Source organism: Callospermophilus lateralis, chromosome 1 (genome assembly GCF_048772815.1).
Source record: "Callospermophilus lateralis isolate mCalLat2 chromosome 1, mCalLat2.hap1, whole genome shotgun sequence".
In the NCBI taxonomy this organism is placed as follows: domain Eukaryota; kingdom Metazoa; phylum Chordata; class Mammalia; order Rodentia; family Sciuridae; genus Callospermophilus; species Callospermophilus lateralis.
Genome location: NC_135305.1, coordinates 188,643,757 through 188,669,631, shown reverse-complemented (window position 1 = coordinate 188,669,631; position 25,875 = coordinate 188,643,757). Strand labels below are relative to the sequence as shown.

The following is a 25,875-nucleotide window of genomic DNA, read 5'->3' as shown; positions in this document are numbered from 1 at the left end:
AAAAAACTTACCTTCCAGGTGTAACTCCCCTTCAATGGCATCAGGATTCTTCCAATCTCACAGACAAGGTCATGTTGAGATTCCCCTCTCCCTTAGCAGCTAGAGCTATTTCTTCATAAGCAGTACAGTGGGAAGGCTTTGAAGCCAGGCACTGGAAGCTCAAACACCTGCTTAGCCAATTATTAGAAATGTGACCTTGGGTAAATCATTTAACCCTTCTATTGCTCAAATCCCTTGCCTGTATGACTAAGGATAACATGTCCTAGGCTCACATGAGAGGTCCGTTTAGGAAATAGAATTATACAAGGAGACCTAGAAATTAGCTAGCATTTCTTCTAACATCATCAAAATTTTTTTTACATAAATGAAGTATAAAAAAAAAAAACAGAAGACAACTAAAGATTCTAAGGAAAACAAAAAGCTATTTAAAAAAGAAGCAAAACTATAATGAAGAGAATATAAACAATCTATTTGTTACTTGACATGGAACACTCCCCATCCAGGCTAGAGCAGTTTGGGGCAGAGATTTATGTCATTTTTTAAAAATGTTTTTATTAGTGCATTATAACTGTACCTACCAGTGGGGTTCATTATGACATAATCATATGTGCATTATACCTTGACTATCATTTCATTGCCCACTGTGTGAATATTATGAGCACTATTTACATACCATTTATTCTACAAATATGATTTTTAACATTCCAACTTTGAAGTTGATAAATAAAGCATGTAAAGCAATCAGTTCCAGAACGGGACACAAATGTTTTGATTCCTAATTACACAGAAACCATGGTATAGAAGACACTTAAGATATAGTGGAAGGAAGATACTCTGTAGTGGAGAAACTCCACCAAGACTACCCAAGAAAGACAATGTAGAAGTGAAGGAACAGAAAATATTAATGTACTTAAATTACAAATAAGACAAGCAACTTAAAAAATAAGACAAAAATTTAGAGGAAAATGTAAGGGCACTTTCATTATCACTTGTATCTGCTAAATAAGAGTTAGAAGCAGTACATTCAGTGTTGGGTGGTCAACCATCAGAAAATTAGAAAAAAAGATTGTTAGAAACTTAGTCCTCAGATGAATAAAGTTGAGTTTAGAGAAAAAAAAGCAGAGACTTTTCATTTTATGCTCTTCTAAATTTTTTAATCTCATTTTCCCACTTTACAAACAGGTGATTTTTCAGTAGTAAATATTTAATCTGATGTGAAAAGTGCATTTGTGTATGCTTGTATATCTTCAAATATAGACATAACAAAAATGAGAATGTGTTGCATTCTTTTAAAATCAGTCTTTCTGCTTAATATTTCAAATATTTTATTTCAATAAATAGGTAAATAGAGAGATGAAGGGCTAGGTAAATGTTTGATAAAGACACCAAAATTAATAGAGATCTTTTTTGGTAATGCTATTTTCATCGTAATATTTTCTAATTTTTCAAATAATCCATATTAATCTTAGAATCAGAGGGGAAAGTCCTTTTTGAAAGATTAAAACAAAATAAAAACACATGCCTAGTGGAAAACATAAGTGAAGTGGCATGGCTCCGGCACAGAGCTCCCTTCGCTTTCCTGTCTCTCTCTGAACTACCTCCAGACCTGGTCCCTTCCAGCACCTCGTCCCTGCCCTGTTCCAGGGGCACTGATTCTGCTGCCTCATTTTTATTGCTTCTGCATCCTCCCAACCTAACTCGCCAGCAGTGACTTTCCTATCTAATCTACCCATGATAAAAAGGCAGAAATAATGTTAAGCACTGCTATGTTCATGCCCAATCACTCCCCTATTGAAGAGGTGACAGACTCTGCATTGCCTGTAGATCTGTTAAAACTTCCCCGCTTCATTCTCATAGCTAGTAGCCCACCAGCTCGTGCTCCCCTAACTCTCAAGCCCTCTGTTCCTCCATTTGACAGACACCCCAGGCTCTGGCCACCTGCCCCTTCCTCTGACCCATCTCATGCATTTTCAAGCCTTTCCATCTTTCCACAAAGAAAATTTTAATAATACCTTCAAATTCCAGCTCCACTTCCATCTTCCCCTCAAAGCCTTCTCTGATCATTTCATCTTCCTGTCTTTTAACTCCTGGCCCTCTCAGCCAAAAAAAAAAAAAAAACAACTATGCAGTTTAGTACCAAAAAGGCTTGTGTGTTAGTTGTGTCTCTCCTAACAGAACACAAACACTTTGGGAGTAAGCTTGTGTCTTATTGTTTTTTGTTTCCCCTGAGCACCTACCACAGAGTGTATTCATCAGATGAAGAATTTAATTAGTATTGATTATATCTCTGGTTTCACAAAAATTAATCTGATGTCAACTCAAATCAATTCTAATTACTAATCAAGAAATTCTGCAAAAATGGTACAATGCAAGAGGAACTACAAGGTTAATGAGAAACAGGCATCCCCTATTGACTTTCACACTATTCCATATCATAAATGCACTTCTAGTTATCCAGGTAGAGCTTATCAAAAAAAGCAACCAAATTGTACTTCCAAATGGCATAAGTCTTTATTTATCTATTGAATATAAAGCCCTTTGAGATACACAGGGTTCTCTAAGATTTATTATAACTTAGCCATCTAATCAGAGGCCATAATTTATAACCCTCACAGTGTCTAACACCTAGGATGCTTTATAGAGTAGGACACAAATGGGAAATTTTAAGAGATCAAAATATTGTAAAATGTCCAAAAAATATTTTAAAATGAAGGTAAGTGATACCTAAAAATGCTGGCACTTATATAGATGCTTCCCAGGAAAATCAAAGTCTCAACTTCCAATTTGCTATTGTATACTATCTGTGTCACTCTTAATGGCTATTGTCTTTATTGAACTGAAAAAAATTTTAGTTTGATACAACTGCAATATAAATTCAAGATGGCAGGGAAATTCAGAAACATCATCAATGACTCACATAAATAGGCACTAAATGTAAGGACTCAGAAACCTTGATCACTCAAACAGTGCCTGACACCACAATAAGTTCACATAGTGAAATCCCTTTCCGTTAAAAGGATGAGGAAACCAAGACCCAAAGGATAAAATTACTTACCAATTCACACAGAAAATTCAGCAAAGCTGGGCTGAAACCACAACTTAATATAATCATGTTTATTTGCTCTTGATGCCTTTAACATTTTCAAGTAACCCACATTATAATTAAAACTCAAGATTCATGTTTGAACCACCTACCTACCTGGCAATACATAATGTTCCAAAAAATAAATCCGTGAAATAAAGTTTTACACTTGCAAAATTTATGAACACTAAAAACTACTAGTGGTAAATGCAAATTTAAACATTATTTGATTTGTACTGTCATTATTAAAAATTAATTACACAAAAATAATAGATTCATGTAATATACCACTTTCCTTAAAGGACTTATTTCCTCTATATAGCTTGCTATGACCTAGTTAACTGCCACCTTCTCCATCCTTGGTCACTTATGTTCTAGTTGTGTCACAATTTAGAATCAGATTGCTTACCTGCAGATACTAGGACAACTGCGGTAAACAAACTCATCTCTTCATCACTAAGCTGTAGAGCATTTAGCTTCTCACTAAATTCAAACATAGAGTTTAGCAGATCCCCTGCTCCCATTGAGTGTAGATCATCCACACTATACTTCTTTCCACTTAAGAAGGTGACAGTACGCTCTTTTGCATCAAATAATGATGCAAACCGTACCATTAAAACCTGAAAAAAGAAAAAGACTTAAATGTATTTGGAGAAGTTCAATAGTAATACTAAGAAATAACAGTATTCAAGTAAGTTAAGAAACATTCTACACACATACATATATATAATAAAAAGAAAGCTGTAAAGGGGAAAAAAAAGTTTATTTTTACCTAGAAAACACTTTAACATAATTTCTCTACCAAAGCAATAAATATTCCAAGGAGAACATCAAGAGAAATTCAGCAACCAAAGGCAAAATACTTGAGTCCTATGATACTCTGAAACTCTATTAGTTAAAGATTTTTGAAACACAAATATAAAATTAAAGCAGTCAATAACACCAAGAAGTTTTAAAACGGGGCCTGACCAAAAGCATTAAATAAACTCTAGACTATCAAATACATCACTCGGTCTCTGTACCCAAAGTAAAAAGAATAATATTTCAATGCAGCAACATCTGGAAACATCAAAACACCAAATGCAGACAAGGCAAACACAGCAGATGCACTCTAATTAGGCTACTTCAAGAAACCATAACCCAGAGAGACCACACACAAGATAACTATCACAATAAAAGTGTTCTAAATGCCAAGTTATGATTGTCATTCAAACCAAATCAGTGAACAATCCCATTACTTACCTACAGCATTCCCTCCGTTACACTAACAGGTGACATCTATGTCATACATTTCTCTCATAATCAAACGAACACTGAACAAACATCTTCCTTTTGCAATCCTCCCAAGCAAGGACTCGTTTTACCCAAGACAGTTCAAAAGGAAGTGAACCTCCATGAAAATGTTGTTACCTTAGAATACAGCAATACCAAGACAAATCACAAGGTGGAAAGAATACAAGTCCTGGAATCTGGGATTTGTGTTCTAATCCTGGATGTGTTATGAATTTACTGATAATCCAAGAAGAGTCTCTCGGCCTCTCTGGGCTGTAGTTACCTCTTCAAAACAAGTGAACTGAACTTGATCACTGATTTCCCTTCTGGCTTTAAACCTTAAGTTTAAAGTTCTCCTTAAAAAAAAAAAAAAAAAAAGCCTATCCTGTAAGTGCTACTTTTTAATTACTCCGTAAGTATTTTGTTTATGAAAATGTCTTTTCTGTTCTAGCCAGGTGCTCCAGAAAAGACAGCCTGGGGCAAAAGCTTCTGTGGACTGTAGACAAGCACATATGAAAATAGGAATGAGGGAAAGGAGACAGAGAAAGAGAGCAAGCAAATACTAAAGTATGTATTGCTGAGCAGGCCACCACTGAACAGCAAGTACAACCGATAGCTCCATCTTGTGGGACCTTCCCAGGCTCCTTTATCCTGCTGATCAAAGGCTCAAAGATCTGGCCCAGCAGACATCAACTTTCCACCACCCCCCAAATCTCAGAGTTTTTGCTTAATCTCAGAGTTTTGCAGGTCCCAAGGCTTCTCACACCTCAGCAAGCAATAGGGAAGCCCTGGAGCAGACAGAATAAAAGGTACCAGCTCACCAGGTACAACCCAGGTGGGAAGCAATAGCTGCCTCAAGCCCAGGCTGAACACAGAAGAAACAGGAGTAGAAAAATTAGCCAAGGATCTTAAAGCAAGGTGAGGCCCAAAGGATCTGAAATGGCACACAGAAACATCTGATAAATCCTGAAAATATTCTACAAGTTCCTAAAAGACAAAAACCATATTCTGTTCTCCCTTCTGATTCTGATTGAACATAGGAAACACCAAACTAGGCTATTAGTAGATGTCTAACACTATAGAAACCACCAGTCCGCCCCTAAAACTAATACGAGAACTTGGGAGTTTATATGCTAGGGATACAGAGTCCCTAAGTCACAAGTAACTCTAGATTCACCTAGTTTCTTACCAAAACCCTGAGATGGTTATTCTTTTCTTGGTAGCTTCAGATCATGAACTATAAATACTTATAGAAAAGAATGAAAACACCAAAGAAAATGAGATACTACATGTCCTATATAAATATTTAGGATAACTAAAACCTACCTCAAAAGTCCCAGCTTTTAAAAGGTTGACCTGGTCATGCTGAGAGAGATCTCTGAATCCTGGAATACGCTTTGCAAATTCCACCACTTCTTTCACTGCTGGAGTGAAGCTCATGGAAAATTCTTCCCAGATTTCATGCCCTGATTTATGTGGATCCACATATGGAGACTTACTCATTGGACAAACCTAGTATACACAAAACAGAAAAACTCTTTAACTGTAAGAGGTGATGAAGAAATTTCAAGAGTAGTATGTCAGATGTCAAAAACCCTACAATGAAAACAGCCCCCAAACACAAGTAAAATCTACAGAGAAATTCTCCATTTGCTGCTCACACCTTAATATAGGAAGCCTCATGGCAATAAACAGATACAATTGCACATTGTCAATTTACAGTAAAAATAAATTCTAGTCAATGAAAGGTGTGCAAACATTTAAAAAATAGAGGTATTACAACCTTCACATAAGAAAAAGAAAGTCTCACAGCAACCCAATTTAAGTAATAATTAATTTACTATAAAAAGAGGTGGCTAAGCAAAAATTCTACCTGTAATCTATCACAAAAATCTACTGCACAGGTTTAAGAGTTTGTTAACACTGCTGCCACCTTATGCTGCTATATAGTACTTTAGGTTTTTTAAAAAACAAATTGACATATATTTGATTCTCAACTCTGTTAGTTATGACCAGTTATAACTGTCTCCTCCACCCTCTGCCCAGCCCAGTGCTGAGAATGAAACTCAGGGCCTCATGCATGCCAAGCAAGAGTTCTAACAAAGATATACCCCAGTCCATAATTATTTCTTAGATGAGGCAATGATCTCTAAAAGGTTTGGTGACTTATCTAAACACAGCTGGCAGTAACAGGCTTACAACCCAAGCCTATATTTAGTTATTTTAAACTCACTTATTTCTAAATAGGCAAAATTACAATGTTGTGATTTCCAAGAGGAAGACAGTAAGGTGTTCCATTTTTTAGACAAGGTCACTGCCCTTTTTGTTTCATAAATAATGATGTGATCACTGACCTCCACTGTTCAATTAAGAATGACTACAGACACAGGTGTACTTTCTAAATGCAGACTAAGGGAGCGAAAAATAGGAAGCCAGGAAGTCAGGAGCGACCTATAATGAAACATGTACTGTATATTCTATCAGTAACCAGACTTTCAATTTTCATTAATCAATTTGAGATCCTAGAACGGGACAATTCTAAAACCATGGAGGACAATCATGAAATCAGAACCCCTGAATGCTTAGGAATGTTTCCTTCTTTAAGGAAGCCACAAGGCTTAACAAAATATAAGTCTATCTTTCACACAGATCCTGGAACTGAGTATTTATAAAGGACAAAAAAACTGGAGTAGAGTCAACTATTTTGAAAATGAAAAAAGACGACTTTAATTACCTGGTGGTAGAATAATATCAAGCACTATTCAAAGGACCTCATGGTTTAAACTGGAAATGGTGAGTACTGTTGTTTTTGATGAAATTTTGGCAGAATAGTAACACTGTATTTTCATGTAGAATGTTGTATTTGATGAAAAAATTTAAATGATATGAATAGCATTAACTTATCTCACAGAATGAAAGCTGAGAAAATCCTTACATTAGCCTATTAAATTGAAATATTCCTAAGTTCTCAAATAGTAAATCATCTATATTCTATATTCAAAGACCTTTCTGCATAATAATGGTTACGATGGCACATGCCTGTCATCCCAGCTAAGAAGGCTAAGGAGCCAAGAAGCTCAAGACCAGCCTGGGCAACAAAGCAGGATTCCATCTCAAAAAAATTAACAACAAAACCTCTCTCCACCAAAATCAAAGAATTTCTGACTATGGCAAGCTAAAAGATCAGTCCTTTGGAGAAAAACCCCAAAGCTAATACGGTACTAATTAATCACGCTACTTAAACTTTCAAAGGGATTTCTAAGAATTAAAGGCCCAATTCTGCATGAATGGTACATGAAATCTTAATCCCAATCACAGTATCAATTAAATCATATGCTTATACCTAGCCTTGTGTGAAATTAGCATTCCACAGAGGCTATTTATTAAATTCTTTGACCTAAATACTATACAAAATCAACTCTATAAATTTCTTAGGCTTTCTGACCCACCTCCCAAGTTGGTACATCCCCACATAAAAGAAAACCTTCAAAGCTTTCCTTGATACAAGGTGAGCAAAAAATTGATTGCACTATACCAGATGCATCCTCCCTCCAGTGTTGCACAGGTAACTATTCTTGTTCTCATTCTGAGAAAATCCATCTATTGGAACTCTATCACATACTCTTTGAGTATAAGCATTGGAGAAGTTCATACAATGTCCATTTGCAATACAAATGGCATGCCCATTTGGGTAATGCATTATGTTCCTCCCTTTGTACTGTCCATTGAGATGCTGCTGGCTCTCACTACAAGGAAAATGGCTATTAAGCCCATTGCCACAATGGTCGTGATTTAAATTATACTGCTCCATGTTCTTGGGAATCCGCTCTCCTCTCTGGGGCTGCATGCTCTCAGCTGAGTTTTCTCGCTGCTCTTGATTATACATAAAGGTATCCTTGTGGGCTCTGGTCACCATGCCAATCACTTCTTCCTTTGCAAAGTCAGAAGAGGGAGGAGGAGAGCTTTTGATGTTTTCTTGCTCCAGCTGGGGCTTCGGTCGCAGCTGTTCCTGGGCTGGTAAAGCTGTCTGTTCATGATGTTCCACTAATGTGTCATTCTGCAAGTGACCACTGAACTGGCTGTTCATCATGGTCTTCATCGCACTTTGCATTTCAATTAGCATCCTCTGTTTTTCACGCTTAGGAATACGACCAAACCGAACAGCTATTAAAGAAAAAGATATTTAACATCTAAATTCTAAGTAAGATCTCTTAGTACAAAAAAATTATCTCTGATAGTTAAAGCCTTTAGTCATACAAATAAAGAACATCTATACGTCTCTGGACCAAATTTTTCTAAACTTGGTATTGATGTTCCAAAGGAAATAGGAAATGGAAGGAAAATTTTCTATTCTTCTTCTAAATCAAAACAAAGGAGATTTATTTCCTAGGTATTTTACAAATAAAATGTAAGAAAGAAATATAAAATTAACTAATAAAAACCACAATTTGAAACAGACCAGCATTACTAACTTGCACCTATGAACAAGGCTGAGGGCGCTGTTTTCAGGCAGGCCTGAGGGATTCAGGACCCATGACCAGGAACACTGACGGGACCCAGCAGGCACAAACACTCCCAAAATGCTTAACTCATCAATTCACACTTGTAAGCTTACTCTCAAGAACCTAAATGTTAAATTATCTGTGCCCCAAAAGCACATTATCATTTTTGGCTTCCTAAGAAAGAAAATCACTTTAAAACACACACACACACATACAATCAATAGAAATGTAGTTATTGGAAAATACACTTGCTGGGTTTTAATTAAAATCAATGGAATAAACAAAAATTAGATCAGTCACCTGCCATTGTTTTAGAAGTTAGCCTTAGGAAGTATGTGGTTCCTAATAATCCTATCTCCAAGGCAAAGGAAAGCTATTTTCTAATCTAATATTTGATCAAAGATAATAAAAATTCTATGTATCTACCTAGCAAGAAAGCCTTGCTAGTCTAATTGTAGCCTCTGACAATAACATTATCAAAGACAAACAATTTTATCATGTTTCATATTTTACTCCTTCCCTCACAAATGACTATTGGTTTTCTTCTTTTGAGGCAATCATATCTATTCACTATTTTCTCTCTCTTCCCCCCACCCTCCACTAGGGACTGTGACTCCAGGGGTGCTTTACATACCCAGCCCTTTTGTATATTTTATTTTGAGTCATGGTCTCACTAAGCTGCTGAAGCTAGCCTTGAACTTATGATCCTCCTGCCTCAGCCTCTGGTGTTAGGTGTGCACCACCACACCTGGCTCCATTCACTATTTTTATAGTGCTAGTCTTACAAATACTACAAAATTCCAGGCAACTGAAAAAAATTAATTATTCAAATCTCTTATTCTACAAATTCCTCATTGCAATATTCAATTTCTGTATCTGAGGATATTAGAGTTAGAGTAATCAGAGGGATTGCCAAAATACTCCTCTCTAGATAAATAGGACTGCTCGGCAGTTCCTAACTATCCACACTAGACTAAGGCCTCTGAAAACCTCCCATTCCTCTATCATATTACAGAAAGACATTATCCAGAAATGATTTTCCCTAACCACAAGAGAAGAGTCAAATCTTCAATCATATCAAACTTAGATACCACTAAGAATTACATAGATAAACACTTTTCTTTTCAATGAAAATGGATTATGCCAGAATTGAGCAACTACCTCCATTTCAGGTCCCAATATTTCTTTCAATTTTGCATCTCTTCTGCATGTGTTCAGAATCAGCATATTTTCACCTCAGGCTAAAAAAATTATAGACAATTCACATAAGAAATGGGTTCCTCAGTAATCCTAAGAAATGAAGAAGAGTCCAAAATTCCTATGTGAAGAGAAACCAAATCTTTGTCTTAGAAAAAAATCTTCAAATTGTTTAGTGGGTAAAAATGGGTTTTTATAAGAAGTAACAATATCAAAAAAAGAAATTTAGTCAAAATCTGTTTTGAAATGATGATGCTAAAAACTTAATTTAATGAATTTAGTGTCCTACAAGGAATTGAAATGTGCCTCCTAAAATCTGCTTCACCCTGAACACAAGAGTGCTATGAGTAACTGGCTGACAGCCCAGGTTCCTTCTGAGGAATAAAAGCCCAGGTTCATACACTTTAAAAACATTCTTTAAACTAGAAACATACCGTCTCTTGACATTCCCACAGACAGACACTTTTTGAAGCGACACTGCTGACATCTGTTCCTATTCATTCTCATTATAGAGCAGTTTTCGTTCTTCAGGCACTTCTTGTATTGGATGTTTTGCTGAATACTTCTCCGAAAGAAACCCTACAAACAAAGGAAGACTTACCCATCCTTTAAAAACATCCAGATGAACTCCACAAAAGCACTGCTTCCTCACCTATCTACTATGAGACTAGCTACCTGGGAAATAATTTCAGTTTAGGACAAAGGGAAATACATTACTGACACACAGAACCATCTGGATTCTTACTGCTATGGATAAGCAAGTGCTGTCTATACACTGACCTAACCAAGTTTTTCTTCCCCATAAGGATTCTTTGCACAAACCCAAAGTCCCCCTTTACCACTTGGTACCCTGTTACCAAGTCCCCACCTATAGCCACATCTGCCATCTCATACTTCTACTCACATACAAATTCTAAAATTTTGAAATAGAAATGACTGATTCTTATAAGATTGGTAAAGAAATATGTTTGACAGCTATAATTCCCTCACCAGAACCCTGAATTACATTGGTAGAGATTGGTCTTTCCTGAGTCAGCCAGATGTACCTGGCTAGTGACAGCAACAGGTCTTCATCGTGCGCCCACAGGCCAGTTACCACCCAAGGAAAGACAATTCCCAGCTAGAGGACTACAAATTGCTACCTTCACTACACACAGAATTTAAGTACATACCCTGACAGGTCCTCAAAGAACTCTGGCTTAGTGGTTCCCCAGAAAACAGAAAACTCAAGAACACAATTACCAAAGTATTTCTTTCCTCTTTTAATTCTTTCCCCTGTACAAGGGGTTGAATCCAGAGGTGTGCTACCACTGAGCTACATCCCCAGACCTTCCTATTTTTTATTTTGAGACAGGGGACATGGTCTTACCATGTTGTCCAGTCTTCCTCAAACTTGCAATCCTCCTGCCTCATACCTCCCAGGAGCTGGGATTACAGCCCTGAGCCACTGCACCCAGCTACCAAATTCATTTTAAACTACATTTCCCCTGCATATTATGAATGACTACACATTTCATCTTTAACCAGTACTTGTGGGATATCATGTTTTTATATTTTGTGACAGTTATATTACACACTTGAACATGTAAGAGCTAAGTTAAACACTTTTTAAAAGGGTATTAAATAGGCATATGCATTTATCAAGAATACAATGAATTTCATTCACTTTGGGCTTTTATTTTCTTTCTATAAAGAGAAAATAATACCTGCCTCACACCTACTTCACATTTTTGTAAGTGTATACATATTATATGATTTTTGAAACAGTAGAAAAGATATGCCAATAGAAAATAGTAAGTAATCTTGCAAAGAGACTTAGTCATTAAAACTAACTCAAACTCAAACTCCAATTTACTTTGAGCCACCCTAGAAAAGATTTCCTCTTTCATCATGTACATTCATTATCTTGTTCACCCACCATATCCTGCCAAACTGGATTTCTGTTTCTGGCCTAAAGTCAAAAGAACAACAAGAACATGTGTCTTCATCATGCTAATTTTTGATAACAGGAGAAAGGACTGTGCCATATATTAAAGAGACTCAGGGAGAAAAGCTATTGGTTGACTGTCTGATTCCTGGGATAAACTCAAGACAGACTATCTCTTTTTGGAATTATCTGACCAACACCCTACTAGTGATAGCTAAGAAATACTTAACTTGCAAATTAACTACATTCCCAAGTGCTCAAGATTGTACTCATTTGTTTAAGATATTATATTTTTACAAGTAACTAGGAATCATTATTTCCAGCTCCCAGTACCTGACATATCAGAATATCAAGGTATCCAAGACCTGCTATGGTTTGCATGCGACACCCCAAAAGTTCATGTGCTAGAAACTTAATCCCCCTTACAGCAGTGTCAAGAGGTGCGACCTTTAATTGGTGATTAGGTCATGAGGGCTCTGCCTTCAGGGATGGGCTATGTTTTCCTGGGTGTGGGTTTGTAATAAAAGTGAGTCCAGCCCCTTCTCATGCTCATGCTCATGCTCACATTTCTGCTTGCTCTTCCTCCCTCTCTCCCTCTACAGCGCTTTCCACTACATTATAATGTAGGGAAAAGGCCCTCACCAGACTAAATCCCTTGGTCTGAGACTTCCAAACATCCAAAACTCTCAGCCAAACAATTTTTATAAATTACCCAGGCTGTGCTACTCTGTTATAACAACACAAGCAGAACCAAGACCTACTTCTAGGTTCTGTTTAAATGAAGTTCAACAAGGTAATAACAGTGCCTTGCCTGTTTTGCTCCATACTGCTTCCCAAACTCCCAGAACTGTGCCTGACAGAGTTTGGTGCACCTGGCTCACACCGTAAGCCTAACTGAGATGGCAAATGTATTTTGATCAATACTTTAAAGAAAAAAGAAATGCTTTCACTGCATTAAGAATATTTTTCAAAACAAGTTACATTTAGACACTACATAAATGCATAATACTTGAGAGGAACAGCTGACTTCTTTTTCCCTCCCAGATATTCAAATGAGGGAATCTGCAAATCTAACCCCAATTTATTTTACCCCAGAATCAGTAGTTTAAGGAAACAAGAGCATGTTTTACCTTACAGCCTTCACAAGCATGAACTCCATAGTGGAATCCTGATGCCACATCCCCACAGACTTTACACAGTAGAACCATGCCACTAAATTCTAGAGCACAAACAGACACGAAGTGAAGAGCTGGAAGAAAAACTTAAAAAAATATTTTCTTTCCAATTGAATATTTTATTTCACTCAACCTGAAAAATACATATCTGCTTTCATAATGTAAAAGAAAAATCTCCACACCAAATTAATAAGAGTAAATCATAGAATTCTTTCTTTTTTTATTTTTTCTACTAGGGATTGAACCCAGGGGCGCTTTACCACTAAGTTACATCCCCAGTCCTTTTTGTTTTTTTATTTTGAGGCTGGGCCTTGCTAAGCTGCATAGGTCCTTGCTAAGTTGCATAGGTCCTGGCTAAGCTGCATAGGTCCTTGCTAAGGTGCATAGGTCCTTGCTGGCCTGGAACTTGTGATTCTTCTACCTCAGCCTCTCACATTGCTGGAATTATAGGTGTGTGCCCTACATGCAGCCATGGTTTTCTTTTAAATACAGCTTATAGAACTGCCAAAAATACCTCAGAGTACTTTTTTTCCCCCTTTCTTGATAAATTTTAAACCTACTCTCAAATTTTGTAAATTTGTAATTGCTTTGCAGCAGATATGCAATCAGAGCTAAGAAAATAATTCTCTGGATAAAAATTAAGATTTTAAGCAGAGAAATCAATCAATAAAAGATGTGCAACGATGTCTCCACAGGCAGCTGCACTCATTCCACTCAACTACGGGAGCAGCCAAGTGCACTCCTTGCTACTTCCACACTCACTAAGGAACCCAGATCCACTTCTCACTGGTTATCCCAATCCTGCTTTGTTGTCTAATCCTAAGCATTCCCAACTCCAACTTCAAGAAACTAAACCCTGTCCCACAATTCTTTTTAATCTTTTGTTCGAGAAACAAACAAACAAATAGGAAGATATGTGATAAAAGGGGATACCCTAGAAGAAACATGTTCAGGCAGAGAATATAACTACATTGACAGCCCCTAGGCTGTTACTTTTAAAATCACTGCTGATTTCTTCTATACTGATCTATGATTATCCAGAAGGGCATGAAAGTTATACTCAGAAATATATTGACTCCCCCAAATGAAAAGTTGATCAAATAAGCCCCACCTGCAATTAATGGCAACAACCTTCAAAATATTTAAATCACTTACTTGTCACACCACTATGACTCTTTGTCATCACAGGAGCACTCGATTTGCTTGTTTTCATGGAACAATCTATTCGGTCATTCTTCAGGATGCCTTCAATATTGGAGAGATCCCCATTCTTGGGATTACCATTGGTATCAGAATTAGAGCTATTTGGAGAAGATGGAACAGAAGAGGAGGACGACTGGAAGCTATTCTCAGAACCCTCACTGTGACAAGAGGCAGGGCTAGAGGCCGAGCTGGAAGAACTGATATAGGCGATCACACCTCCTAGAAAACAGGGAAATCAGACAGTTAAACACAATATGCATTTTTTTTATTTTTGGGAATCTGAACATACTAATTTACCAAATTGTTAGTAAGGTCACTCACTTTAGAAACAAGTTACTAGTATTAAATGTTTGCTTACATTAAAAAGTAAAAAGGAACCCATTCCTTTATTTCCTACTACCCTTTTGTTCCACGAAGGTCAAAGCACAGGTAACTCCCACTGATTTAAAATGTGAGAAGGTCCTTGCGGGCTTGATTTCTCTGAGCACACACAGACCCAAACCTAAAGCCTTTCATTTTCCACTCTTTTCCTAAAAGGGCTGAAAATCATCCCTGAGTGACTTCATAACTTACAGTAAACAAATTGTTCTGGCTGTAAAGAGATCTGGTTCTGGTCCTCTCTTTGCCTCCTCCATTATCCCCTCATCAAACAGTGTCATAAAACAATGAATTCATCATCTGCCTCCTGAGCACTTGGCTGAAACACAGTTGATGGGGAGGAAACAGATGTAACCTTTGGATCTTCAGATAAAGTGATATATCTCACAACAGGGAATTTCCAAAGGTTTGTTGCTCCCAAACCTTTTGTTTTGATGCTCTCTGAAGACCTCTATGACTGTCCACTAATCCCTAGTCCTCTCCCTCCTCCACCCCATTATTCTGCCACTGGACTTGCAGGCTCTGAGCAGCTCCTAAGGAATCCAGACTCACAACTTGTTCTTCTGACACACTATTCATAGTACATGTTAAAGAGGCTTGAAAGAAGAACTCAGGCTATGAGAATAGTAAGGCTGCAGCTAATGCACTCTTCACAAACCTACTCTCAAAATGCAGTTTACCAGTTCACCAATGTAAACCCCACAATCCTCTGAAAACTGGCCTGAACCTCCCAGGTTAAGACAGAGCCCATAAAATTATTCCCAGGGTATAATTTTCAACTTCTCAAAAAGATAAAAGGTTGCAGGAGTAACCTCAAGGCCAAATATAGTATTTTTCCAAATCCCAGGCAAAATAAGTCATTCTTATCCTCCCTGCCAAGATCTACCATATTTTCTTTTCTTCTTCCCTCCATCATCAACAAATATTTATTGGCTTTTTTGGTATGCAGCATATAGAAAGTTTAATTATCTCTTTGATCACTCTCCTAAAATCTTATATAAACTACTGTTTTCCTGTTTCCATCTATTTCTCAAGTAGACCATGAGCACCAGGTGCACAGTGTAAATTCTCTGTACATGCTTCACAGATAAGTCTGCCATAAATTGTTTTTAAGACCTATTTTTCCACCTTTATAAAGCCCACATCCAGTAACACAGACAAATCCTAAGCAGTGACAAACATTACCAGAAAGCCACAAGTGTAACACAAAATACCCGCTTCCTGACAAGTCTTAATGTCTATATAGAGCAGAAAGGAGAACTCTGCACCTTTCCAAAGTAACAAATGCAATTTGAGAATTCATCCTGAAATAAAAACTATCCTCTGCGAAAGAGAAATGACTCCCCATTCTTTTTTTTCCCCCAGATGAGAAGCCATGATTTATCAGACATTCTCCCTCTCTCACACACATACACACACACACACACACACACACACACACAGAGCAAAAATAGAGGCCAAGGGCTGGAGATGTAGCACAGTACTAGAGTGCTTGCCTAGCATGTGTGAGGCATTAGGTTCAATTCTCAGCTATATATATACACACACACACACACACACACACACAAATAAAAATAAAGATCCATTGACAACTAAAACAAAAGTTGAGGCCAAAACAATTCCAAAGAATAGACAGACATTTTAATTTAGACAAGAAAAGAACAAGCAGAGGAATTTAAAACCACTTTTAGTCCATTATGCTGAAATCAGGTATGATATATGTGTTTAGCCATCAATATACACATCCAGTCTGGGAAACCCCTGAGGAAAAAAACACAACCACCACTCTCAAGTGTCTGAGTACAATTCAGAAGAGAAGAAGGACACCTACTCTGCCAAGAAACAATGCTTCTTATCACACACAGATTTAATATGTGTAAATTCAACTTCATTTGAATTTCACTTGTACTTCACTTTTAAAGGCAAAAACATAAATAATGTGGACAATCCCATTCATTATGATACACACTCAGTACATGCCCAGCAGGAGTGGAAGTAGAAGGTGTCAATCCGCTTTTCTTACAGTTAGAGCCACTCTCCACATGCCCAAAGGGAAGCTAGAGCTTCACAATTAATATGGTCCCTACTACAAACCAATCATTCTCAAAGTGTGGTCCTCGGACCTGGGGCACCAGCTGTCACCTGGAAATCTGCCAAAAATGTAAATTCTCAGGTTCCCCTCTTCTCAGCTCTAGCATATCTGAAATGTTTAATATGTTCTCTTAATGATTTTGATATGCAATGAAGTTTGTGGAACACCGTCACAAGTCAATTACTTCAGCTGTAGTGAAATGACGAAGGACAGTTTTCGCCTACCACTGATTTTAAAATCTAAAAGCTCCTAAGAGTCTAAACACAAAGAAAAATCTTCCCAGCCTTATTTTCACCCCAAGAGAAATTATGTAAAATATTTATCACCAAAGCTATCTGGTGCTTTTTCAAAATCCATGTTTCCAAGGCGAGAAGTTACCCTCAGAAACATGCATTTTTGCCTGGCAGAGTGGCACAGCCCTTTAATCCCAGTGACTTGAGAGGCTGAGGCAGGAGTCCAAATTTGAGGCCAGCCTCAGCAATGTAAATTCTGTAATGAGAATGTAATGAGATGAGACCCTGTCTAAAAATAAAAAGGGCTGGGGATGTAGCTCTGCCAGTAGAATGCCCTTGGGATCAATCCCCATTAATCCCCAGTACCACGAAAAGAGAGGAAAAGAAGTATGCATTTTTAATAAGCTTTTTGTAAACTGGAGTTTAATATGGCTACAGGAAATTCAAACATAAATTGGCTCACAGTTGTAAAGACTGACATCTGCTTGACACAAGTGCCCCCAGATCTTCAATACCCTGTGAATTCAGAGAAACCATTTTAACCTGGAAGTCTATCTAATGCCACATAACTGGGCCATCTGTCTTTATAAAACTTTTAGAGATTTGAAGTTCACGTTAGGAATTCTAGGTGTTAGCTGTTACCTTTTTTACACTTAGTACAGGAAACAAAGAAAAAATATAGTTTTTAGTCCTCAATAAACTCCCTAAGGAATGTCTTACAGCTGTTTGTCTTTCCTAAAGTAGAGCCTAAGGTAGAAAGAAAGATGAGAAAGTGATTTTTTTCCCTGAAATAAGATTTTCCTAGGGCCAGCATTGTGAATCAGTCTTTTTGTTCAAAGTCTTCTAACTACCTCTGCTTCCAAATGAACTTTTAGAAAGCAGAGCTATCCAGATGGCTTAAGAGTTGGTTAAAAAGCAACAAATGAACAATGGAAAGTGTTGTAATGACAACATCATGTACAACCAGAGAAATGATTCCATTTATGTAAAAAATTAAATTAAAATTTTAAGAAAAAGTGTTGTAATTAATTACCCCAAAATCAAATTCCTTCACAAAAGCTCCAAAATCAATCCTGAGAAAAGTTACTGTGCTACCACTATCAATTAAGATGCCATTCCCACCTTGGAGGAGTTCAAGCATTTGTACCAGGGACACAATCTAAGATGACTCACCTAGAAGCAGCTGCATTCTCCCAACAAAATATTCAACGCTGAGTCAGTTGTCTTAACATCCATTCTTTCTACTACATACCAGTCTACCAACCTGCGGGTTTTATTTAATTTCCTAGAAGGTAAGGACTACATCAAGTAGTTCCTCAACCCATGAAGAAAGGGAAGTAAAACTACAGTCATCATGTACCTATCAGACACCAAGCATTAAACGACACAATCTCATGTCACATATTATCCTCCTAAGAGTCCCGTGAACCAACTTCCTTTAACCCATGTTATAGAGGAGCAGTGCAGGTCAGAATGGTTAAGCAACATAGCTACTCTGTGGCAGGGCCAGAGCTGACAGCGGAGGCTATGTGATCGAGTGCAGACTACCACATCTTACTGAGAACACCTGAGCAAGCAAGCTACTTTCAATCTCTCTAAACCTGAGTCACTGTCCATAAAATGGAACCATCTGCCAGAGTTATTACACAATGAAATGGTGCTCATAAAAGGGATTATTATTAAAGTGCTTTTTTGCACAGTTTTTGATGATAAAGCAAGAAAGGTAAAATCCCCAAACCAGCAAGTCCCAACCCCTCCGGAAGCAGGCTGAATGTACTTCTTAGAGGCCTTGAGCTAAAATTAGCTGAGGCAGAGTCTTCTCTATTTTTAGCTGAAAGGGACCCTGGCACTGGGCCAGGTTCCCAGGCTAGGGCTTACCCAGTGGTCAATGCAGACAAACCAGAAGTCAATATCCAATTTGCACTGCTGGAAAGCACTGCTCCTGCACACACTGGTGTTTTCTTCCCCCTTTCCAGGCCTGCCCACCCTCCTGGCAAGTATGCTGGATGTCAAGTCACGACTATACTTTTTTTGCCTTATGACTTAGAATAAAACAGTTTTACCACTGAGAAATTTCAATTTTCTCATCCTAAAAGCGGGCTATAAATAATTCCCCCCTCACAGCACCATAGGGTAGATCTAATAGAAGAACCAAACTTCTGGGTCCTGGGTGTCTGGACTCCAGAGTACAGCACAGTCCCTTCCCTAAAAAGTCTCAGAGAACCACCAGGTAAACGCACATGGAAATGTGAGCAACGTTTCATACAAATGACTGATATGCTGAGGATCACACAGAGCATAAAGAGAGCAGAGATCAGGAGGAGCAAACACAGCAAAGGTGACAAAGTCAAAGTGGGGTCTTAAAGAACTTAGAAATTAAATGATGTATCACTATGACCATTCTTAAATGGGATGACAAAAAAATGTAAAATCAGCAGCACTTCCATCTCCATGCAAATTGCTGGAAAAGGAAGGCCAAGGTGGAATCTTGCGTCTGGGAGGGGGAAAAAAAGCCAGCTTAACTAGCAACAAGGTTAAAAAAAGAGACCTATGTGGATATAAGGAGGCTGTGCACATGGCCGTCTTTTTAACCAGCTATGACATCACAACACTGCAATTCAAATGGATCCTTACAGTATTTCCTTTAAGCCCAACACAGAACCACCAACTTGTGCATACATTTTCAAATGTTATGTAAGCTAACATCTTTGATGGCATCATAGTATTCTGAGCAATCCGAGTGGATTTGGGGGTTCAAATTCTTACTCTACTGCTATGCTAAGTTATTTAGCTTCAATTTTCTTAGGCCCTCACCTTTAATATGTTGACAACGGTACCTTCCTTCATGGAATGTGAGGGAATATATATATAGTGGATCTGACACACAGTCTGAGATCAACAGATAGTGCTGTTATTTTGCCATTATCATATTGGAAGAGCTCAATGAGAACAGCTCAAACAAATCTAAACCCCCTTTTCCTTTCCTTCCTTCACTTTTTAATGTCATTTGAATCCAGGTGTTTTCTCTGTAGCTTATTTCCATACTAACTTTCTGAATTCCTTAACCCCACTAACTAGCCAAGCAACTTCCTACTTCACTTCTGATTGTTCCCATTATTTTGCTCTCTCTTTGTGAAGATTTCTTTGAGCTTTGTCCCTCTGATTTTTTCCTCAAGCCTGGAAAAACATAGAATACAGATTTGTAAACATAATAAACTGTGGGAATATCTTCCACTTTAAAAAATATGAATTATAGCCATGGTTATGAAGGATGTGTAGTGAGTCATCTTTTACTTTACACAATTCAGTATACTCAATCAAAATCCTACTGTGACAAAACTATACAGTCAATATCTCTATACAAACTTCTCATTTAACTATTTCGCATCCTTAACTAGGGGAGAGCAGAGATGCAGTGGGTCATGAATTATAGACAGCAAGATGAAACAATCATTGATTGACTGTATCATTGTATATACCAATCCTAGAGAGAAAAGCCAAAGGTATGTATGCCTCATAGCACTGAAATTAGCGCCACCCTGGTCAATATTTACAATCTGAAGGAAGTTAAAGGGAATTCTTATCAAAACTCCCTTTGACAGATGGCACAAATTGTTAATATATTGGCTAAAAGCTTGTCAGCCTTGAACCTGGGACCAAATAAATAGCAGAAAATTTTAGAAGGTAAGTGAAAATTCCTACACTTCAGGTCAAGCAATTATCTGCACTATTTTAAAGTCTAACTTCAAAACAGTTAAGTGAAAAAGGTTCTAGATGATGGTGGCAAGATTACTGTGAGTCAGCAAAGCAATATGCCAAAAAAAACTAAGCCTGCCAGATAATTCATCTGCAGCAGGTTCCAAAACAAAGAAGATAACTTGGAACTTGGTAATTGTTCAACCACTTCCACAGGAACCTAATCCACTTCTGGATGCTACATCCCAAAGGGCAAGAAGGATGAGTGGTCAGAGAAAAGAAAAAAAAAAAAGACAAGAAGCAAGGACCAAGGGATGAGAACTACAAGTGGAAGAACTGAAAAGAATGGGGGGAAGGAGCTGTCAAGTCTACCGGGCAGGTTTTTATTGTTTATCTCTAAAAGTCAACATGAAAATCAGACATGTTTCAGGAAAGGTCAAACCAGAGAAAACTTCCACCATGTAAGCCAACACTCCCTATAGGTTGCAAAATCTGAAGAATTAATACTAAAGGCTGGGTTAGAAGAGAGTGAACCTGATAACTTTTAAATATCTATCATTTAAAAATTTAATTCCATAATTACTGAATGTTTTTAAATACCCTCAAAGACTAAGCAGGACTATAGGTAATCAACACACAATCAGACAACGACTTTATTGTTAGTAAAATATTTACAATATGCTTATTATCAAAGTATGATTTTTAGAGGTGCATAAAACTCAAGAAATTTTTAAACAAACTGGCTGTTGCTGTAATTTCATTTGCTTCAGGTATAGGGCCATCATTTGTCTGGGGCAGACAAGGAGGACAAGGAGTGCTGTATTATTCTGTGGCAACATAACTGGGTTCAAGTAAGGTGAGCAACCTGTAAATTTTTTTAATTTAAATAAAGAATGAGGGGCTGGGGATATAGCTCAGTTGGTAGAGTGCTTGCCTCACATGCACAAGGTCCTGGGTTCAATCCCCAGCACCACCAAACATAAATAAATAAATAAGGGCTGGGGATGTAGCTCAGTGGTGAAGTGCTTGCCTAGCATGTGTGAACCCTTGGGTTCATTTCCTAGTAAAACAAAAAAATAGAACAAGGACTGGTTTTCCATAAGGTCTCAGAGTCACCTATGATGACCTAAGTCATTCTGACCATAGTTCCTAGTATGGCACTTTACAGTAAATTTCCAATGCAAGGGGACTTTTAAACAGTTTTTAAGACAATGGGCTTAATAAGGCAGGTCGTCCTAAACTACATCAGGGCGGCATCCCCACAGCAAGTGCTTGCGGGTCTGTGTGTCGTTGTTCAGGATCTCAGCGGTTCAATGCTCCAGCGAGGATCTCCGCGGGGAAGCGCACGCTTTCTTAGAGGCACTCGCTTCGCCCTCGCCCTGCAGTCCTTCCTCGGGCTCTGCAAGGTTAGCTGCAGCAACATCCCCAAGCGCCGGTCCAGTCCGGATTCGGGGTCGGGGTCACCTAGCGGCTGTGCGGGTGTCGGCCCACGCACTGCGGCGCGGGAGTCCTCCTCCGGGGCGCCCCGCCGCGGAGTTCCGCGGACGTGCACGCGCAGGCGCAGCCTCCTCCGCAGTGTGCAACCCCGCGGGGGAGGAGGGAATCGCGGCCACGTCACAGCCCGGAGGGTTCCAAAGGGGCGGGGCCTCCCGAGAGGCTGCGGCGCTCCCAGCCGGCGCGCGCGCGCGCGCACCCGCCCCCACGTGTCCCTGCGGCCCCGGGGAATGTGGGTCACAGAGCCGAGCGGCCTCACGTGTCCCCGCCCGCCACCGCCGCCTCAGCGCCCATTATGTAATGCCGCGTCACGCGCCCGCCCAGCCAACCGGCGCCCGCGCGCCGCCGAACGTAAACACAGCGCGCACGTGGCTCGCGCGGCCGGGCCATGTGAGGGGGGGGCCGGGTCGGGCGCCACCGGGCCGCGCTGCGGCGTTGCGGGGTGTCGGGAGGGCCAGCGCGGGGCAGCCCGTGGGGCGACAGGAACCGAGCCCGGGGCAGACACGCGGCGCGCGGCAGCCCACCCCGCCGGCCCTGCGGACACCCCCCGCCGCCGCCCCCCAAAATGCCCACTGGACCCCTCCGCCGTCCCCTCGCCGCAGTCCAGCTCTTACCCGCATTCACCTCCATGGTGCCCTCGGGGAGGGGGCCCAGGCCTCCCGCTTCCCGCAGAGGGGGCAGCGCCGCCGCCGCTCAGCGCCGCGCCGCCCCGGGCTGCAGGCGGCGGTGGTCGCGGGGCCCCCTCATGGGCAGGGCCGGCGGGGCGCCCGGGACCCAGGCCCCGCCGCTGAAGAGCGGGCTGCAGGGAGAGGGTGGCGGCGGCCGGCGAGCGGCGCTCCTCCCGGGGTCCCTGACAACAAAAGCGGCGGCGCGGCGGCTTCCTGCAGCCAGCGCACCGCGGCGGTGAGGGCGGCTGATAGGGAGGGCAGCCGCGACCATGTGACCCGCGCACACACCCCCTCCCTCCGCCCGCCCCTCGGCCGGCCGCTGCGGCGACTCCGCCCCTGCCCGCGCCTCCGCCCGGCTCGCGTCCCTCCTCCTCTTCCCCCGCTCCTCTTTTCTCCCCTACCTCCTCCCTTTTCTCCTCCACTCCTTCCACCTCCTTTTTCCAATTTCCCTCCTCACCATTCCTCTTGCGCCCCCTCTTCCTTGTCGCTCCTCCTGGCTGACCTTCCGGCCTTGAGCCGGGAGCTCCCTGCACTCTGCTCCCAGAACTATACCCCACCCTCGCCATCTCTGAACTCCTCCGACCACCCCTAAGGTTACGAGGACCGCCCGAGGTGTCAAGCAGAAGTGCTTTCCAGGACCCCGGGCTGGGCCAGCTTCTTCAGGCTGGTCCAACCCCTGACCTCCAATTCTCTGGTTCCCGCTCTACCATCCGGCCTCTAAATGCTGGGCTCTGTGGACAGAGACTTTCTCTTCCCTCTATACACCTGAATATTTTCATTCAGTCTCATAAATAAACCTGTGTTTTGATGACTCCAAAACTTGACATTTCAAACACAAACCTCTCCTCCCAGCGCCAGATTCCCACATCCAACAGCCCGTTCAATTATGCCCCCTTGCATTTCAGTTTAAGGCATGGACAGGTGTATGCATTGTCAGAACTCAGCCAGTATGCACTTAAGATTTGTGCATTTCACCTTGTATGTAAATTTTAGATCAAAAGAAAAATGAAAACACATTAGATTCTTGCTGATGTGAATTTAGAAGGAAATGCATTGAAGTCTGCAATTTAAATGCACTCCGAAAGTAAGGCTGATAGAGGCATATACAGATGGATAGTAAAGTGTAAAATTTAGAAGGTGGGTTTTGTGGGTATTCGTTTTGTAAAATTCTTTCAATTTGCTCTTTGAAATTTTTCGGTGTATAATGTTGAGGAACACATCATATGAAAGACATTTATATGTACAACACTCTTCCTCCCCCACTTCCTCCCAGCCCCCAACGCAGAAGTTCTTTCACCATATCAGTCTTTACTATTTTGGTATATATCTGCCTGCTCTTGAATGCAGCAAGTTAGTTTACTCAGTATTCTGTCTCCCTGCCATTCAATCCATTAACAAATGTAACCTTCAAAGTGTCTCCAGTCTCTGTGCTTCTCACAGTGTCTTTGCTCCTACTCTAGAGCAAACCACCATCATCTTTTGCTTCCACTACTGCAATAGTTATTTAACCCCCAGACTGCTTCTGGGTCCACCTACAGTCTCTTCTTCCCAGCAGTCTGTGTGTTATTTTTAAAATGTAAATGAATTCTGATTACTCTGCTTCAAACTCTCTGATGGCTTCCTGTACACTTGAAAGAAAAGCCTTCCCTTAACCTGCATAGCACTGCCCAGGATCTGAGCCTTGCTCCTGTTTCAAAGGTGCTCTCCAAGCCCTCTCTAAACACAGTTCCCTGGCCACAATACTCCTCATTTCTTCTTTTCCTCAGGGCTTTATCACCCCCATGTGATGTGGATGAGTTTCCCAGGTTACACTTCGTAGCTTGCTTTTTCCTTTTATGTATCAGTCATCATCTACTTCTCCACAGGTGAAAATGAGATTAATACGAACTGTGTAGAAGGCAGAAATGAAGTCATGAAAGATGACACCACCACTCTGAAATTGATATAAACTATGAGATCCCAACTACATGACTTTCTGGAAAAGGCAAAAGTATGGTGATACAGGGGAAAAAAAAAAAAAAAAAAATCAGTGAGCGGGGCTGGGGATGTGGCTCCAAGCGGTAGCGCGCTCGCCTGGCATGCGTGCGGCCGGGGTTCGATCCTCAGCACCACATACAAAAGAAGATGTTGTGTCCGCCGATAACTAAAAAATAATAAATAATAAATAAATAAAGAAATCAGTGAGCTGGGCGCTCGCCTTTAATTCCCAGCAACAGAGGAGGATGAGGCAGGAGGATCCCAAGTTCAGGGCCAGCCTCAGCAACTTGGCAGGAGCCTGTCTCAAAATAAAAAAGGACTGGTGAATGTAGCTCAGTGGTAAGAGCCCCAGGGTTCAATCATCAGCACCCAAAAAAAAGAAAAAAAAAGAAAAAAAATCAGCAGTTGCCAAGTGATATTGAATGGAGGAAAGGATGAATACACAGAGCACAAAGGATTATAGGGGCACAGAAACTATTCTGTAAAATATTATAATGGCAAATACTTGTGTTTATGTATTAATCAAAACCCATAAAGTACACAACTCCAAGAGTGAAGCCTGAATGTTAACTAAGGACTTTAGGTGATATCTCTATGTAGATTCAGTGATGGTAACAAATGTACCACTGTGGGGCAAGATGCTGGTAGTAGGGGAAGTTGTGCATTTATGGGGACAAGAGATACACTGGAACTCTACTTTCCATTCAGTTTTTCTCTGAACTAAGAACTGCTCTAAAAATAGCCTTTTAAAAATATATTAAGTTTTATCCTCATCCCCTTTGCTGGGCACCCTTTGAGAAACTTCAGTCTGCAAGCTACTGGCCTTCTGTTTGAATATTTTTCATAAATCATATCTATGTTAATTTCCTTGATTCTCTCTTTCTGAAACATTATTTGGTCCAATTTTAAATTTTTATTCATTTTCTCTTTTTTCATTTATTTGCTTTATTCTCTGGTATTTTAAAAAATTTATTTTCTT

At 40.0% G+C, this 25,875-nt stretch overlaps 1 protein-coding gene and 1 non-coding gene across 4 annotated transcripts in view; one reads left to right on the top strand and one right to left on the bottom strand.

Annotated features, from left to right (window-relative positions):
• Nr1d2 (nuclear receptor subfamily 1 group D member 2) overlaps nucleotides 1–23,153 on the bottom strand; it is a 29,558-nt gene extending 6,405 nt beyond the window's left edge. The window contains exons 1-9 of one of the 3 annotated variants that reach the window (XR_013090241.1): nucleotides 22,866–23,153; nucleotides 14,311–14,577; nucleotides 13,111–13,199; nucleotides 10,488–10,632; nucleotides 7,890–8,518; nucleotides 5,681–5,866; nucleotides 3,492–3,702; nucleotides 2,013–2,093; nucleotides 12–167 (exon numbers count right to left, since the gene is read on the bottom strand). Coding sequence is in view for 2 of the 3 variants with exons in the window: in XM_076842883.1 (XP_076698998.1) it covers nucleotides 2,013–2,093; nucleotides 3,492–3,702; nucleotides 5,681–5,866; nucleotides 7,890–8,518; nucleotides 10,488–10,632; nucleotides 13,111–13,199; nucleotides 14,311–14,577; nucleotides 22,866–22,881 (1,624 nt within the window). In the remaining variant the exon portion in view is untranslated. The remainder of the gene's footprint in view (nucleotides 1–11; nucleotides 168–2,012; nucleotides 2,094–3,491; nucleotides 3,703–5,680; nucleotides 5,867–7,889; nucleotides 8,519–10,487; nucleotides 10,633–13,110; nucleotides 13,200–14,310; nucleotides 14,578–22,865) is intronic. The other 2 variants (XM_076842883.1, XM_076842890.1) reach the window with 2 other exon arrangements.
• Trnav-cac (transfer RNA valine (anticodon CAC)) lies at nucleotides 21,661–21,733 on the top strand. Its single transcript has one exon. It is a non-coding gene; the product is annotated as a tRNA-Val (tRNA).
• Nucleotides 23,154–25,875: the final 2,722 nt, after the last annotated feature.